This window comes from Montipora capricornis, chromosome 14 (assembly GCF_036669925.1).
Source record: "Montipora capricornis isolate CH-2021 chromosome 14, ASM3666992v2, whole genome shotgun sequence".
Classification (NCBI taxonomy): Eukaryota; Metazoa; Cnidaria; class Anthozoa; order Scleractinia; family Acroporidae; genus Montipora; species Montipora capricornis.
In genome coordinates, this window is record NC_090896.1 from 49,677,969 (window position 1) to 49,693,269 (window position 15,301).

At 36.6% G+C, this 15,301-nt stretch overlaps 1 protein-coding gene across 4 annotated transcripts in view; it reads right to left on the reverse strand.

The window, feature by feature from the left end:
• The window catches only part of LOC138031198 (uncharacterized), a 45,824-nt gene that overhangs the window by 28,347 nt on the left and 2,176 nt on the right, over positions 1 to 15,301 (reverse strand). The window contains exons 1-5 of one of the 4 annotated variants that reach the window (XM_068878864.1): positions 14,760 to 15,089; positions 11,371 to 11,530; positions 10,216 to 10,236; positions 6,651 to 6,735; positions 188 to 261 (exon numbers count right to left, since the gene is read on the reverse strand). In XM_068878864.1, coding sequence (XP_068734965.1) covers positions 188 to 261; positions 6,651 to 6,735; positions 10,216 to 10,236; positions 11,371 to 11,530; positions 14,760 to 14,884 — 465 coding nt within the window. In that variant the 5' untranslated portion in view covers positions 14,885 to 15,089. Of the gene's footprint in view, positions 1 to 187; positions 262 to 6,650; positions 6,736 to 10,215; positions 10,237 to 11,370; positions 11,531 to 14,759; positions 15,090 to 15,301 lie in introns of those variants that run through there. The other 3 variants (XM_068878862.1, XM_068878863.1, XM_068878865.1) reach the window with 3 other exon arrangements.

A 15,301-nucleotide genomic window follows, 5' to 3' on the forward strand; every position in this document is an offset into this window, starting at 1 on the left:
GATGACAAACTCATATAATTTACGAACGCATCATATTTTGTTCTTAACAGAAATAACTGATGGAGGTAAGATGGGCAAGAAATCTGTACCTTGATTGAAAAGAGCACAAGAAAAATTATTCCTCTACAGTATTGCATTCATAAAGCCATAAACACAATTACAGGAGGATTCCTTTTTCAATACTCACTCTTGTATCAGGTTTTATGTTCACTCTGTGGACTGACTTTTTGATACCATCATAAAAAAGAACTTCATATGCACCTAAAACAGAAGCACAGGTTTGTTTGAGAGTTAAAACTTCAGGATTTTCAGTCACATCCTACAAAAAATAGACAGTCAAAGCCTGCATGTGTCAACTGTTTTCACAAAGTGAGTGGTATTGGAACAATATTACAGATTAACAATTTTTAATACTATTTATCACGGTAAAATGGATCAGTAAACAATATTGCTTGCTTTCTGAGGGAAGGGCAGCATGGTTTTGAAACACGTGCAAGATCTATTTAGTGTTTGTTTGTTTTTAGCTATTGAATAATTTAACTTTTCACTATCTTTTTAAACTGAATTTCCATCAGTTATGAATGTGCAAATAATTCATTTTCCCTGTGTCCTATGTATATAGGTCTACATGTAGCAATTTGTGGCATACAGTACAGCCCAAAAATAATGCATGCACAAAAACTTATTTTTGCGTCCGCAAGCAGGCAACTTCTTGCGGCTCCTTGCACCACAATCCTACCAGTCGCAAGAACTTCTTTGCACTTAGAAGTTGACAATGCAAGAACTTCTTTCCGTTAAGAAATCCGGACTGCAAGAACTTCTTTGTGGCAACATCCTAGAAAGAAGGTGATAATTATACAAAACTTGCAGCAAGACATCATTTTTCAGGGCAATGCACGGCCGAAGTATGGTACAAAATCAAAATAAAAAGTGGAGTCTATGTTTAATGACGGTGGCGATAGCGGGCGTTGTACATATCACATGTCGCAATGATATGATGATTGGTTGACTTTTTAGTATGTTTGCACAAAGACTCGTTCCATGATAGCAATCAGAATAAATACCAGACGAAAACCTTTTGCTACCAAAAATTCCATTCAAAGAAATGTTTATCAAGGGAGTGATGAGAATACCTTTTTTCCATGTGAACCGTTTGAATGACAGTCGCCGCAAATGTAAAATGATGTCACAATGTTGGTACATCGCGCAAGAGACTAAAAAATCAGCTGCCTACATGTATAGTTTCCAATCGGCTGGACATAGTTCAATGATATTTTTTCCAAGTTTGAAATACCTTTACGCCATTTATCCAATTAAATTAATAAGCAAGTGAATTAAATACGGCGTGCGATAAACTGGGTGTGACCAAACATTGAGTTCTGATCCCATGACCATCAAATGTTTCCCAAGAGGAAAGATAACATTACATCCCTTCCTTTTGGAAGTGATTTTTTTGTTTTGGAAAACATAATCTGTGACCATGAAAGACAATGATTCATAGCACAATCATGATGTACATTAAGAAAACCAGTATCTTGAACAAACACTTCAGGTCATATCTCCGCTCGTAAAAAGCGCTAGCCACTCACATTTTGCAGATATACTTCTTACATATTAGGTAACATAATTTACCGTGTAGATTAATGAAATCCGTTGCTTAACTTTAGAACAAACAGATTTGGTTGTTCACTTTGGGGACAAAAAATGGCGTGTCACGCATAACATGCAAACTTGCAAGACAAGCACAACAATGTTCTTCAGACAGCTTCTACTTTATTCATCACAACGTAATCAACATATTTCACATACACAATGTTGCAACCAGTAAATAAAAAAAAGTGGTTAATTTCTCACCTATGAGAGTAAAGTGGGCAAAAAGCACAACGGTCTAAAATCTTCAGTGCTGTGTTTACAAGTTGTGGCTGTAACCAACGGGTGGTTGGTGGTTTGGTAGAAGCCAATATGCTTCCAGAATGCTCATTTGTGGTAGTTGCTTTGGCAAAAGTTGCAACGAAAATTTCTCAGCACACAAGAAGCCAGAGCATTTTTTCCTCAGCCTGAAACAAATTGTCTGCCATCACAATTTGCATTAGGACCGAAGCACAGCTTCGTAAAATGTCCTCTGTATCTTGCTTGTCCAAGCTCACATTACGAAACCCAAAGAAAAACAGAATGCTTATCTCATATACAAATTACACGCCAAAGATCAGAAAGAACCAATTCAAATTGTGAAAGAAGGAGACCTTTTCGTGAGTCTTGACTTTCAGAGGTTGACAAAGCGAATTTAGAGCGAGAAATAACCACAAGTGCTACTTGAATCGCTTTCCCCTCGCAGATCCGCCATCATGTTTCAAAACATTCCCTGACAGCAAATAGCGATAAACAAACTTTGCTGCCAGGCCTTAACTAGTTTTTATCCAGTCAAACTGTATTTTTTTGCAGATTTCTGTCCTGTGTTATTCAATCCAATCCACATGGAATTTTTTGCAGGAATTTCAAGCAAAGCGTAAGTCGACTCTGAAATGGCGTCAGATTGTGAACAAAAGCTTTCAAGTAGAGAACAGTGGAGAAAGAAAAAGGCAGAAGAAAAGAAGGAAAAAACAGGGCTTATTATGAGAAGAACCAGAAACAGCTAATCAGGAAAATTCTGTAGTCAGACTTGAAAGTGACTTTGAAGAAGACTATGGATCAATTTTTTCTTGTGGGCAGAATGTGCTGTTGGCAACTTTCTCCTCAGAGAAAACTTGCTTGATTTCACATTCAAGCTGGAAGCAGCAAATAGAGCAGCTGTTCTTTCTGGAACGGTCCAACACATTTGCCGAGACCTTGTCCTTAAGTCAAAGGAAACTAAACGGAGAAAAGCTATTTATAAACTGCCAATCACTGAACATAAAGAAATCATGAATTCATTGTGAAACAGCAATTAAAATTTCTGTCATGTCAAAAGTTAAAAATAACAATAACTTGGGTTATTTAACACAATTTTTAAGCTTAATCTAGGCAAAATGAGGAAATTACCATGCCCGCAAGGGATTATGGCTAACTTAAAAATTGCTTATTTTTGATCCATCAGTATAAAAATATTACATTTTACATTAAGATATCAGCTTAAGAGGTTATTTGATTGTGTTAGGTTCATTTTCATCCAATTTTATGACAGTATGAAAAATTTGTAAAATCTCTCTATGTTACACAAATGTACTTAATGATTGTGATACTCATCAATCTATACATATGGAATGCAAATAAAATGTTGTTCTTTTTTAATTTTATGTTGATTATATTTTATTTAGAAAAAGAAGCTCACGCAAGCTCTATTTGTAAACGATTTTTGTTCCCCTAAAGTAACAATCCCCCAAAAGGAGCGTCCCCAAGAGACTTCAGAAAGTAACGAGGGTCGCTACTATCAGAACTAGACGGTATTTTCACTTCTTGCACCAGCTTACGCATTCTTGTGGTGCAAGAACTTCTTGTGCGTGCATTATCTTTGGGCTGTACTGTAGTTGGTGGCTCAATGACTCAGTCATGTCCACAAAATTTTGACTTGATTCCATGATGCAAATTTTACAATTAATTGTGTCTGCCACAGCTTGTATCATTATGTGATCAGCACATGTTCCTTGCATAGACCTCATTGTTAAACTAGTGGTAATCTCAGATTATTACATGTTACAATGTAAGTGCATTTGAAAATCACTATTTATATGTGATCTATCGACCACTTATTTATTTTTCTAAAACGTTGTTGCAATTGGTTTTTCTAGTCAATCCTTGGGTTTACAAAATGGCTTATAAACAAAGCCAATCCTAATATGTAAGATCAGGCCAACAACCATAGTTCCAAATCCAATAGGTGTCAACTCCAATCCACCGTTCTAAGGAGATAAACTCTGCACAGTGTGCGTTGAAGGATAAACCTTGCCAATTAAATGGGAGACACAGACAACATGATTGGCCCGGACACGCTGTCTGAATTGGCACAAGACTGTTGTGGTTGGAGGAAGCTTGTAGTCGCCTGCTCTGCAGCCGACAGATGATGAAAGCAATAATCTTGTCCTAGCTGGTCCAGTCTCGTTGCAAAAAGGTCCAAATGATTGTGAGCTTTTCGGGCATAAACGTGAGGATCAAGGCGAAATGCTGGTAAATAAAGGTCTGATAAATGTTCGATGCTTATGTAAACAAAAGATTTCAAGGTGGGTTGAATGCAAAAACTCGCCGATTAGATAATGTTGACAGCAAATATCTTGTAGAGTAAGAGTTTTGAGAGCACAAAAGTGCAGGTCAAGGTGAAAAGCAGATAAAAGGGTTCAATACATTTGGAGTGGTTTCAAATCTATTTTTTGTTGTGAAAGTGAAAACGATCTATAGCTGTGGTTATTAGTTCCACTTTTTGTGTAAATTAAGTATAATAATATACACGAGTAAGACTTGCAAATCACCAAATTCAGCTTGACAATTAACCTAAAACATACTCATTCCGCACAGTACACATTCATTGCGGCTCTCAAAATGGTAGAAATTGCAGTTTTTCTTTATAATCTCACTTACATGTAATTACAGTAATATCTCAAAATGGATTCTGACAAAACTTTGTAACAAAATGCTTCAAACACAAGTGAAAGCTGTGCCCAAAACTAAGTTTCAAATTTTGTACAGGAGAATTGAAAACATACATGTACGAGGGAATGACCTTCAGAGTGCGTGAGAAAGGACGATGGAAAGCATGTGGTTTCCACCAGATGATTGTTAAAAAATGTCTCAAACTTAACTTTCTTTCTTACTTACTTAACAGGGTAATGACATTGTGTCAATGTTGCTACAACAGTCGACAAAAATGAAACCATGGCCAGACAATAAATAGTCCACTTGTTCAGAGCCCTCTTAAATGTCTGTAAATAGTGGCATTCTAAGGAGAAAACTGTTTCAATGGGAGCTCTTACGACTGATTTTAACATTATTATAAATCATGTAGGGCATAACAGTCCAGATTACAGGTACTTTTCACATCTATATCAATTAAAAGAGAGCAATCATGATCTACAGTATGTATGTACCACACAAAACAACATTAATTTTTTGTACTGAAAAGCAAAAGCATTTAGCTTTCATGGAATGTACAGGTGTATATCATCATCTGGGGACTTGCTGTGTTGATGAAAACTCTTAAAAGGCTAACATTGCACAATAATATTACAGTGAAACAAAAACTGGCACACATAACAGTGTACAAGAACCAACCTACCTTTAAAGAGTCAATATGAACACTTTTTGGCTTTATAAAATTAACCATTACAGGTGATGCAGGTTTCAAGACAGTAATTACCGTATTTACACGTGTATAAGTCGACCTTTTATGGCCTCAAAAGAAGCTCCAAAAATTGCACTCGACTTATACACGGGTCAAAGATTTTGAGCCAAGTTCCAGCTAAGTAATTTATTCAAAATTAACATAATAATGTTAACGTTGTCTTGGGCATAACGAAGGCAGTGGACAAAAGCCGACGTAAAAGACTTCAAAATGAATGACAAAAGACTTCAATACTAATTTAAGCAATTCCAGTTGAAATGAAAAAGGATTTGTCCAACTCTAAATGTTGAAGATTTTCACAAGCACAAATATGAAATAGACACTGGAAATTTTCGTTTTCCAAAGGCGGAAAGCTCTAAAAGTCATTTCTGTTTCTTCGAATAAAACACGATCGTTCAATGGCTTAGTAACCTGGCGCAATACCTCGTGTTTGCGTGCAAGCATTGTCACTCGCGTTGCGTGAAAATGTTGGTTGGTAATGAATGTTTTTTATTCTTTATACAAACCTGGCAGATTTAAATGCTTTTGCAAACTTCGTATTGTTTGGTTTATGAGTTTTGTTTTGTTTGTCATTTGAGAAATTATAAATCAAGGACCAATAAAACCTTGCACATTTTCGCATCGTCATTCGCAAGTTATTTTCAAAGATTGACTTCTGCTTCTGTAATGTTGCATTGTGCTTATCCTCTAAAGCCCTTTATCCTTGAACAACGAAACAGGTGAGTTGGAGGTTTACATGTTCGATTTTCTGAGAATGTTTTCGAAACTCAAGGACAAAATGCCCGCATATACAACAGCTGTTGAACAACGAAACTATTAAGCACTTGAGGCCCTGATTTTTTTGTGTATCCACATTTCCAGAAATCGAAGAATACAAGATTAGTGTCCCATGAACATTTAACAAAGAAATTAAGAAATTGCGTTTTTTGCCATCAAAAATGGGGGGTCGACTTATACATGGGATCGACTTATACACGGGTAAATACGGTACATGAATATACATGTACCTGCCAGTTTAAAGTTCCAATGGCTGATTCTTATAATTACACGAGCATTTCAATAATTTTATTTTAACAAAATTCCTTACTAAGAATTCTTTGAGGACAACTCTAGTATCCTGCAATAAAATTTAGGTTCTTGCATCTGACATGGTTTCCTTGAAACTGATATTCGCCAAAAATATACATTGTGGTTTTGGGTCACCTGGCGTTTTTGTTATGTCAGAAATTGTTTAGTTATACACTATACAACCACAGCCCCTAAACCTAAACAACCTTGGTTGACTCAATAATGAAACATATACTGGACAATGAACAATTAACATCTACACACATTATCTTACCATCATTGAGAGGTTTTACTACTTTTGCTGGATAAAATTTGCAGTCTTGCCACTTTGCTAACACACGATCACCGACTTTCCAATCCTGCACAAGACAAAATACATGTAAAATACACTTATCAAAATGCAAACATTAGCCACAAAACATTTTGCTTAATACTGTATAAGACACATTTATACAGTCACATGGAAAAATAAAATACAAAGAAACCAAAGATTATACAGTGTAATACTGTAATTCTGCTTTAGTAGGAATGCTCATAACCTTTACATTTAGGTTATCCAAAATTAACAACAATAATTATCTCAAGGGTAACTAAAATCCTAGCTTGACACTGCCTGATGGGTATGTCACTGTCAAGCTTCACACTCTTATTTTTTTATTATTCACTAAAACATGAAATGGCATAATTTACTGTAATTGCACGTTTACACATGTACAGTGTGTAGGCAGCACTTTTGTAAATTGTGCACAAAATGGGTGTGCCGCCTATACAGTACCAATCAAAACTATTAGTGCATTTGCACGTGGTAATACCTCTTCTTTGCTGATAGTGTTTACCGCAAAATCACCTAGGCTACATGTAGATGAAAACCGCAACCGCAACCGCAACCGCAACCGCAACCGCAACCGAAACCGAGGCAACAGTTGCAAAGGACCTGGGAGTGTATATAGATTGTCATCTTAACTTTAACGAACATATCACTAAAACTGCCTCTGGCTGTATGCTTAAACTAATGAGAGTTAACAGGCTAAAGCATCTATTAGATAAAAAACATCCATCTATCTTATAAATGCTTTTGTCTTCAGCAAAGTAGCACGAGTAAGAAGAACATTAGAAAACTTCTGAATCAACTAGTTCAGAACTATGCCTGCAGAATGTATGTATGTATGTATGTATGCATGTAAAGACATAAAAAAAAACTTTGATCTAAGAAAAATCTGTGTGGATTTACATGCATAACTAGTCGCCGCCAATGCAGTCCGAAAGGAGATATATTTAGAATCAAGTGCTTCCAAACTTTGCGTCCTGTCCAAATAGAAATGTTTATGGGATAGTACTGTTGTTGAAAAGCTCCAACCTTGAACTAAACCTTTATGAATGACTAAAAGTATTATACCAGTGAAGAACCATACAATGTAACTATATTCCTGAAGTTTGTTAAGCAACTGCTTGTGGCAATTGCACGTTAACTGCAAACAATTCTGATTCAAAATATTAAGTAACAGGTTATTTAGCAGTTGAGCTTGAAATTCAGAAATATTCATTCCTCTGAATTAGTAAAATAAACTTAATTTAATGCTTCAACAACCATAGGATAGACTTAGGCCGGGTTGAGTTCAAGCCTCTGTCAATTTGGCGAATCAAAACGTAAATTGGGGGTGCAGGGATGGCGCAGTGGTGAGAGAACTCGCCTCCCACCAAACTTTTGTGGCCTGGGTTCGATTCCCGGACTCGGCGTCATATGTGGGTTGAGTTTGTTGGTTCTTTACTCTGCACCGAGAGGTTTTCTCCGGGCACTTCGGTTTCCCCTCTCCTCAAAAACCAACATTTGACTTGATTTACTTTCATTGTTCATTTCAGTTTACAGTGTTCCCAATTAGCGCTCCAGCGCTAGAACGACTAGACACTTAAATAAAGTTCCTTTCTTTCTTTTCTAACCAAGCTGCCTATTCTGTCATGCAAGCGAGAGCGGTAGCTCATGAAATACGTTGTTCAATGCTGAACTGCTCAGCAAGTTTGTAACAGATAGAGAGTCATGTAGCCCGAATGACTGACAATTACAAATGTACAGTTAATCGTTTCCTTCCATCTTTCGGTTGATGAGATCAAAATGTCTTTCGTGTCTCTTCCAAGGCCGGTCGCTTCAAGCGGCCTCACCATAAAGACAAGAGATTTCCCAAACTCATAGAGTATTTCTCGATAGAATTTCTGCTGATCTTTATGTCATTAGCATTGAACAGATCTCAAATACTTTTTAGAGATCTTGACGTTTGGGGGAAAAAGGATTACAAGAAATGTCTTGAAGGCACCTTATTACGGTATAACCAAATGTGCCCACCATCGCAGATTGTAATTACGGCAAATACGCATATTATTATTATTGTCAATGTGATCGACCAGCAAAAATAATTATGCAGATTTCTTTAATAGCATCTGCTCTAAATTACAACGCTTAAAAAAACAAAAAGCAATACTGCATCCTAGGTGAAACCTTGGTTTTCAGTTACCATAGACAAGGTTTTACCTCGGTCAAACTGGAGATTGAATCTGCGATTTCACCTAGTCAGAACCGCGGCAAATGCACAAATAGTTTCGAGCGGCACTGTACATGGTATGGTATGAGTAACATCCTAATATGATCAAGTGGAAAACAACGACAACAAATTGCAAAATTGTTTGCCTAACTCGTGTACCTTCATACATGTACTTTTCTTTCTCACAGACAAAATAAATATTTGATTGAGTCAATATGTATGTTGACTTGGAAGCTTTAATTAATTGTCTCAAATATAAATAAACTGCTCAGCCTCTCATAGGTCAAGGGTGTGTGGGTGGCAACTGCATGGGACCCATGGTGGCATTTTTTTAATCAACTAATCCCACTTTCTAAAAACTAGGATCTTAAAGAAGCCCGAAGGTTGTGGCTTCAATTCCCACCCTGGTCAGAGTTTTTCTCTGTCCTTGTGTGGGCCCAATTCCATTGGTAGGGCTAAGGCTCACATGGTTTATATGGGTATGAAACAGCACTTCACATTACCCCTACAATAGTTAATTCTGTTGAAATATAAAGTGCTACACGGCCAACATTTGAAAAAACGTAACCCTCCATTAAAGAACATAGCCTGATTGCAGGCAGTAGTGTGTTTTTGGGTGTGAAATACTGTTATTCCTTGAAAATCTGGTCACCAAACTAGATACGTTAATAGAGGGATCTGGGGTGAGTGAAAAAGAGATTGTGTACCAAGTTCATGTACCAAGATTACACAGGGAATGTCTCTTTTATCTAACAATTGTCATAAAAAAAGTTGCCAAAAACATGCAAACTTGAATCTACTCAAGTCAAGACAATCTAAGGAGATAAATCAAAGTTAACTTTTGAAGTCACATAGACAACATGTGCCCTAAGTATTTTGTGACAACAATAATTTTTTTTAAAAAGTAGGCAGCAAGAACATTCCAAACACCACACCCAAGCCAGCACAAGAACAGACAGCACAATAAATGTTAAAACAAATCAGACAGCTGCTGTTATTGGACACTGTACAGCACATTAAAAAGCACTAAGGAGGAAGATAAGTTATGCTTATCAAACTAGCCAGATTTACTTCTACAACAACACTGGTGGGAGAGTACAAAAGTCATCTTTAAGATCCCACATCAAGCCCTTGCAAACTGTAATTAATAATACAAGCTTGATAGTGAAGCTCATAAAACCTGAATCACAATTAGGTCTTCATTATTTTTTGTTACAGAATAATTTAATGTTAAAGAACATCTGCAAACTAGAGTATGATGTGGTCATTTATATGTCAAAAAGAGCAAAAGACAGTCATATTAACCTGATAGTCGCAAACTTCCTGCTAGATAGGACATCACAGTGCATGAGGATTGCCACGCCACAAAGAAAGGGAGAAATATTTTAGAAAGCAGGAGTATACAGTCACTAGCATTTAAAACACAACTCATCAATAATACATGAAATGATAATACAAGCATCAAAGCAGCTGCATTGTAGATGAATAAGACTTTGTATATACAGCAGAAATAAATAATTTTTGTCTTTCAATGTATTAGTGCACATGTAATGCAAGATTTTCAAGAATTGATGAAAATACAGAAGTGATGTGGGCAAAGTTAGTTTTGAGAAACATAATCCATTAGTATTAGTACATGTAGAAACACTGATGAAAAGTAGCGGTTACTAGTGTATCGTCCTTTCGATTTGACAAACTGTGATACCAAAAACAGAAGAATTTTTAATGTGTTAACACTCCAGATCAAGCAAATACATTTGTACTATACAAATGATTACAAGAGAAGTTGGAAAAATTAAAAAACCAAGTTTGTATACTGCATTCACAGAAATAAAAACTCAAAATAATGGAACAAATCTCAAATATGTTAAAATAAAAGTGATCAAATTAGGAAAAACGTTATTAGCCAATTATACTATTGAATGTAAACTCTCAAAAATTTCAATAAGTGATCTCATCAGTCAACTTAACTCAAAGTGAATCTTCTTGAATTTGAGAAAAGGAGTACTGTATGTGTGAACTAATATTTTCATCATATGTCTGAGGAGCCGTGCATGTAAATGCACATGGTGAAAACAGTGTGGTCAACATCTTCTGACTCTCTACCTTCTACCACATGAAGAAAGAAGACATGGGTGCAATTTACTCATACTTAGCCTGTTAATTCTCCTTCCCACAACATAAAAAATAATAAGATGGCATGATAAAAATGAGACAGACTAGAAAGGATCTATGTTTACTTTTTAACAGTGTGATGAACTTCCTTGGGATTACACCTGAGACCAAATAAAAAATGCATGGCAAGAACATCGCTTACATACCAAAGTAAAAAATAAATTTGGCATTATCAATTTCTCAAAAATCAAGGACAGCAGCTCACATAATTATAGTTTATAAACAACATGTATACTCAATAACCTCACAAGCTTGAGAAAACATTTAAGAAAGCAGTCAGCTCACCTTCTCATCTTTGGGGTCCTGGTGTGATTGCTGTCGTGCATGTGGTCTTAAACGTTCACTATCAAAATTAATCCATTCGTCATAGCGGTGATTCCAGCCCTCAAAGTGAATCAGTACTTTCCTCTCTTTGTTATCAACTCTGCAGATCTTTGCAGCATACCTACAGTACATGTGTATGGACAAATAATAGTTGCATTACTAACATTTTCAACAATGTACATTCAATTTGTAAGACAGTGATATTCAAAGGACCAAGTCTTGTCAATCAAAATTTCCACATAAATATCCCTGTTACATTATATCTATCAAAGTCTCAAAAGGGTCCCTGATCCCATGGTACATTTTGTGCAGTGTTAACCCCTTGAGTGCCACCCAGGAGAACCCCAGCTACTACCAGCCATGTTGGATTTTTTATGACAATTTATTTTTGCCATTCTACATGTAGGCACTCAAGCACTTCATAATTATTTTCTCTTAAATGATTCTTATGAATCAGAAAATCAACACGTTAAGCACCTCTACCAATGTTCTGTCCTCTTTGTTGACCACCATCAGCTTCCATGTCATTGTTCTCATTCACGTCTCTGTCACGTTTGCTGATACTTTCACTTCAAGCTCCGAATTGCTTTCACTAGACTCTGAAACATCCCATTCACTTTCCCCACCTAAACCCAAATTCCAGTCAGCAAAAATTTCCTGTAAAACTACCTAGCTCCTTTCCAGCTCAAAATTCATCAGACGTGACCAGGATGCCATCTTGGATTTGTCACAAACCTTGGGTAATATATTGTGCAGATTTTTTGGACAGTGGACTTCTAATTCCTTCCCAGACTCTTTCAAACAACCACAAATAAAAATGCCAAACTACTGGGAAAAAGAAGGCTGCGCTTTATAGAGGACGTATAATTATACATGTACACAGAGATGTATCCAGAGTGCGTCACTGCATCCTGGGACGCACTCGTCTTCCTTTTGGATGCATAGAATATGGAACAAAGGGTCCAATTGGATGCAGAAAAAGAATCAAGTGTTATGTGCAGCTTGGGGTTTGGTAAATGAAAAAATGAAACAGCAATTCTGCAATCTGCATTAGTACTGCAATATTGACCATGTGCACCTTCGTCTAATACAACTAGGGACCCCACAGCCCTTGCATACAGCACCACCAGCCAGAAAGCCTCGATTTGAACTTTGCCCAAATGTCATTAGCCACTATTGTTTACAGAAATTACCCTTGACTTCTAAAAGCCTGGGACCACAAGATTGTTAGATTTCACTGGCAGGGTTCTGATACATCTCCACGTTTGAATTACGTGTAGGTTGACAAAATTTTCTCCCAATATCTAGGGTACCCTTGCCAAATTTGCTTAAGCCAGAAGAAGTATAAAAGATGTGAATATACCCAGCACTAGCATTTTTGGTAAAAGTCAATTTCTCCATTATACAAGGCAGTGGAAAAGATTCTTTTGGCCACAAAACCAGTCATTTATTGCTGTACCTCTACTATTTTCAAAGGAGAATGCCATACTCATTGATAGCAAAATAATGATAATAATAATAATAAAATAAAATAAAATAAAATAAAATAAAACAATAATAATAATTGAGTTTCATCGAGAGTTTTGTCTTACAGCACATAGTTAAGCCCACAACATTTTCTTAAGAGAAAGTTAGGCCAGTTTCAAACATCGCGCTACTGCCATGTTGAACTTAAATGAATTTGGCCCGGCAGTGGGACAACCATTGCAGAGGAGTGGTTTCAAACTTCGACCTTAATTGAGTCGCGCCAAATTCAAAAACAAAGCCGTCTGCAGAGAAGCATTGGCTGGAACACTGTTTTGAACTCATACAGTGAGAGCAGATTCCAAAGAACTTTTCGCGTCTCAAAGGCAGCCTTTTTGGTTGTTCCTTCTCAGATCCACATGTACGTGCATCCTTAGAACATCTACCAGATGATTTCCAACATTTATCACAGAAACTAGCAATTTCTGAATCGCTGATTTCTTCAACTTCTTTTTCGTCATCGGCATTCTAAAGTATACCTGGAGTCACAATCGAATCACCGAAACTTCTGAGCGATGCCATTTTGTTTTCGACTATACAACTGGGATGCATGCATACAAATAATTTGCAAAATAATCAAAACTATGTTAAAATAATTTATGAATTGAGTTCGGCACGGCAGTAGAGCAACGTTTGAAACCATGCCGAGCCAGTGCCGTGTAGCATGACAGACCCTGTTGCATTTAATTCTCGTGGCAAACTAAATTCAAGTTGCTACTCAATACATCTTATTCCAAAATGGGCACCATTTAAATATTCTTTTGTTTGCTTGCAAATTAGCCCTTGATGCCTCGTTCTTAAGCTCAAAACTCAAAAGAATATTTTATCTTGAACAAGGCAACAAGGGCCAATTTGTATGCACATACATCAGCGGCCATTTTGGAATAAGGTGTATGGTTTCAAACGTCGTGCTACTGCCGTGGCAATGTCTAATTTAATTCCTAACTTTGGTTCAACACGGCAGTAGCTCAACGTTTGAAAGTGGCCTTAAGCACAATTTCATTTATCATATAAACAAATATATGTAAACAAAGTCAGATAAAGCTTTAAAAGGAAAGTCGATTCTTCATTGTTCAAAGTATATATATATATTAACAAAGTCAAAGTTCTTTTATTCGTCATATCACTTACCTTTTATTTTCAAAGAAATTGTTGCATTTTACAAATTTGTATTTTCAAAGTACAACCCTGAAAACACAATCGTATGTACACCACATGCATGCTACTATTTATGAAAATACAGCTTATTCAAAATAGATAGTTAAACTGTGAATGTCGTGATAAATAAGAATAATTATATTCACGCAACATGCATGTGTAGTCCAAGTTTTTATTTTCTGTTCGTTAAAATTGCAAATTTAATTAACTTAAGTGAAATAAGCTGGTCATGTTCACCATTAACATTATACGTACTACTTCGTGATTTTCATTTATCAGCTGTCGAAACATGACGTAGTTTTGTCATAATAAAAATGATGACTAAATGCATACAACTGAACTTGGATCAGAAAAAATAATGTGCTTCGATTGTATTAATGTTAGTCGAGTGAGTTGGAAAATCCAAGCGATTCGTATCTCTGAATATATACTAAAGGAAAATAAAATAGATCAAGACGACGGGGTGTTTCCATCTCACTAGATCAGAGACATTTTTAGGTACTGTGATGTCAAAATGATCTGGTGCTGGAAGACTGGAATCACTGATGCATGCAACCGTCAGGCCAAAATTTAAGTTAACGCGCGCTGCGTTCTTCGAAATTTCTTCACGAAGGACAGCCCAAACATAGACCAAGTATGCAGTGTTGTAAAGGTAAAATCCCACTCACCAATTCAACGTGTAATCCATTGCCTCCAAGCGAGCTCCCGCCTGATAGAGAATTTTATTTTTCCCTGACGAAGGAGAGATTTGTTTGGTCGACATTCTGACTCTGTCTCTGTTGTCGATTCGCATTGAAACTACAACATCCAAAACCAGTCGATGACGACAAATGACCGAATGCCGTGGAGCGAACGAATGAAACAATGCACACACACGAAAGGAAGAAAAGAAAGTGATATCCCGGCAAATCCGATCCCAGTGCTGTCATACGATCGCCTTTTTTTCAAGCCCAATCAGCAAATATAACATGACTCAAAATATCCACGAGGATTTATGCAATAACCACTGCCCTTTGCGAGATGAAGTGGATTTTATAGAGAAAAACTGGTAACTAATTTGAGCCATGGGAGGATACCGTCTTTTATCAAATTTGAGCCATGATTGGATAATCTTTGTGTGTATTTAAAACTTACGAAAATATAAAATGTTTTAAAAGGTAAACTTTTGGGTTTGACATAGTATCAGTGGATCCAGTCTCTACGGATAGCA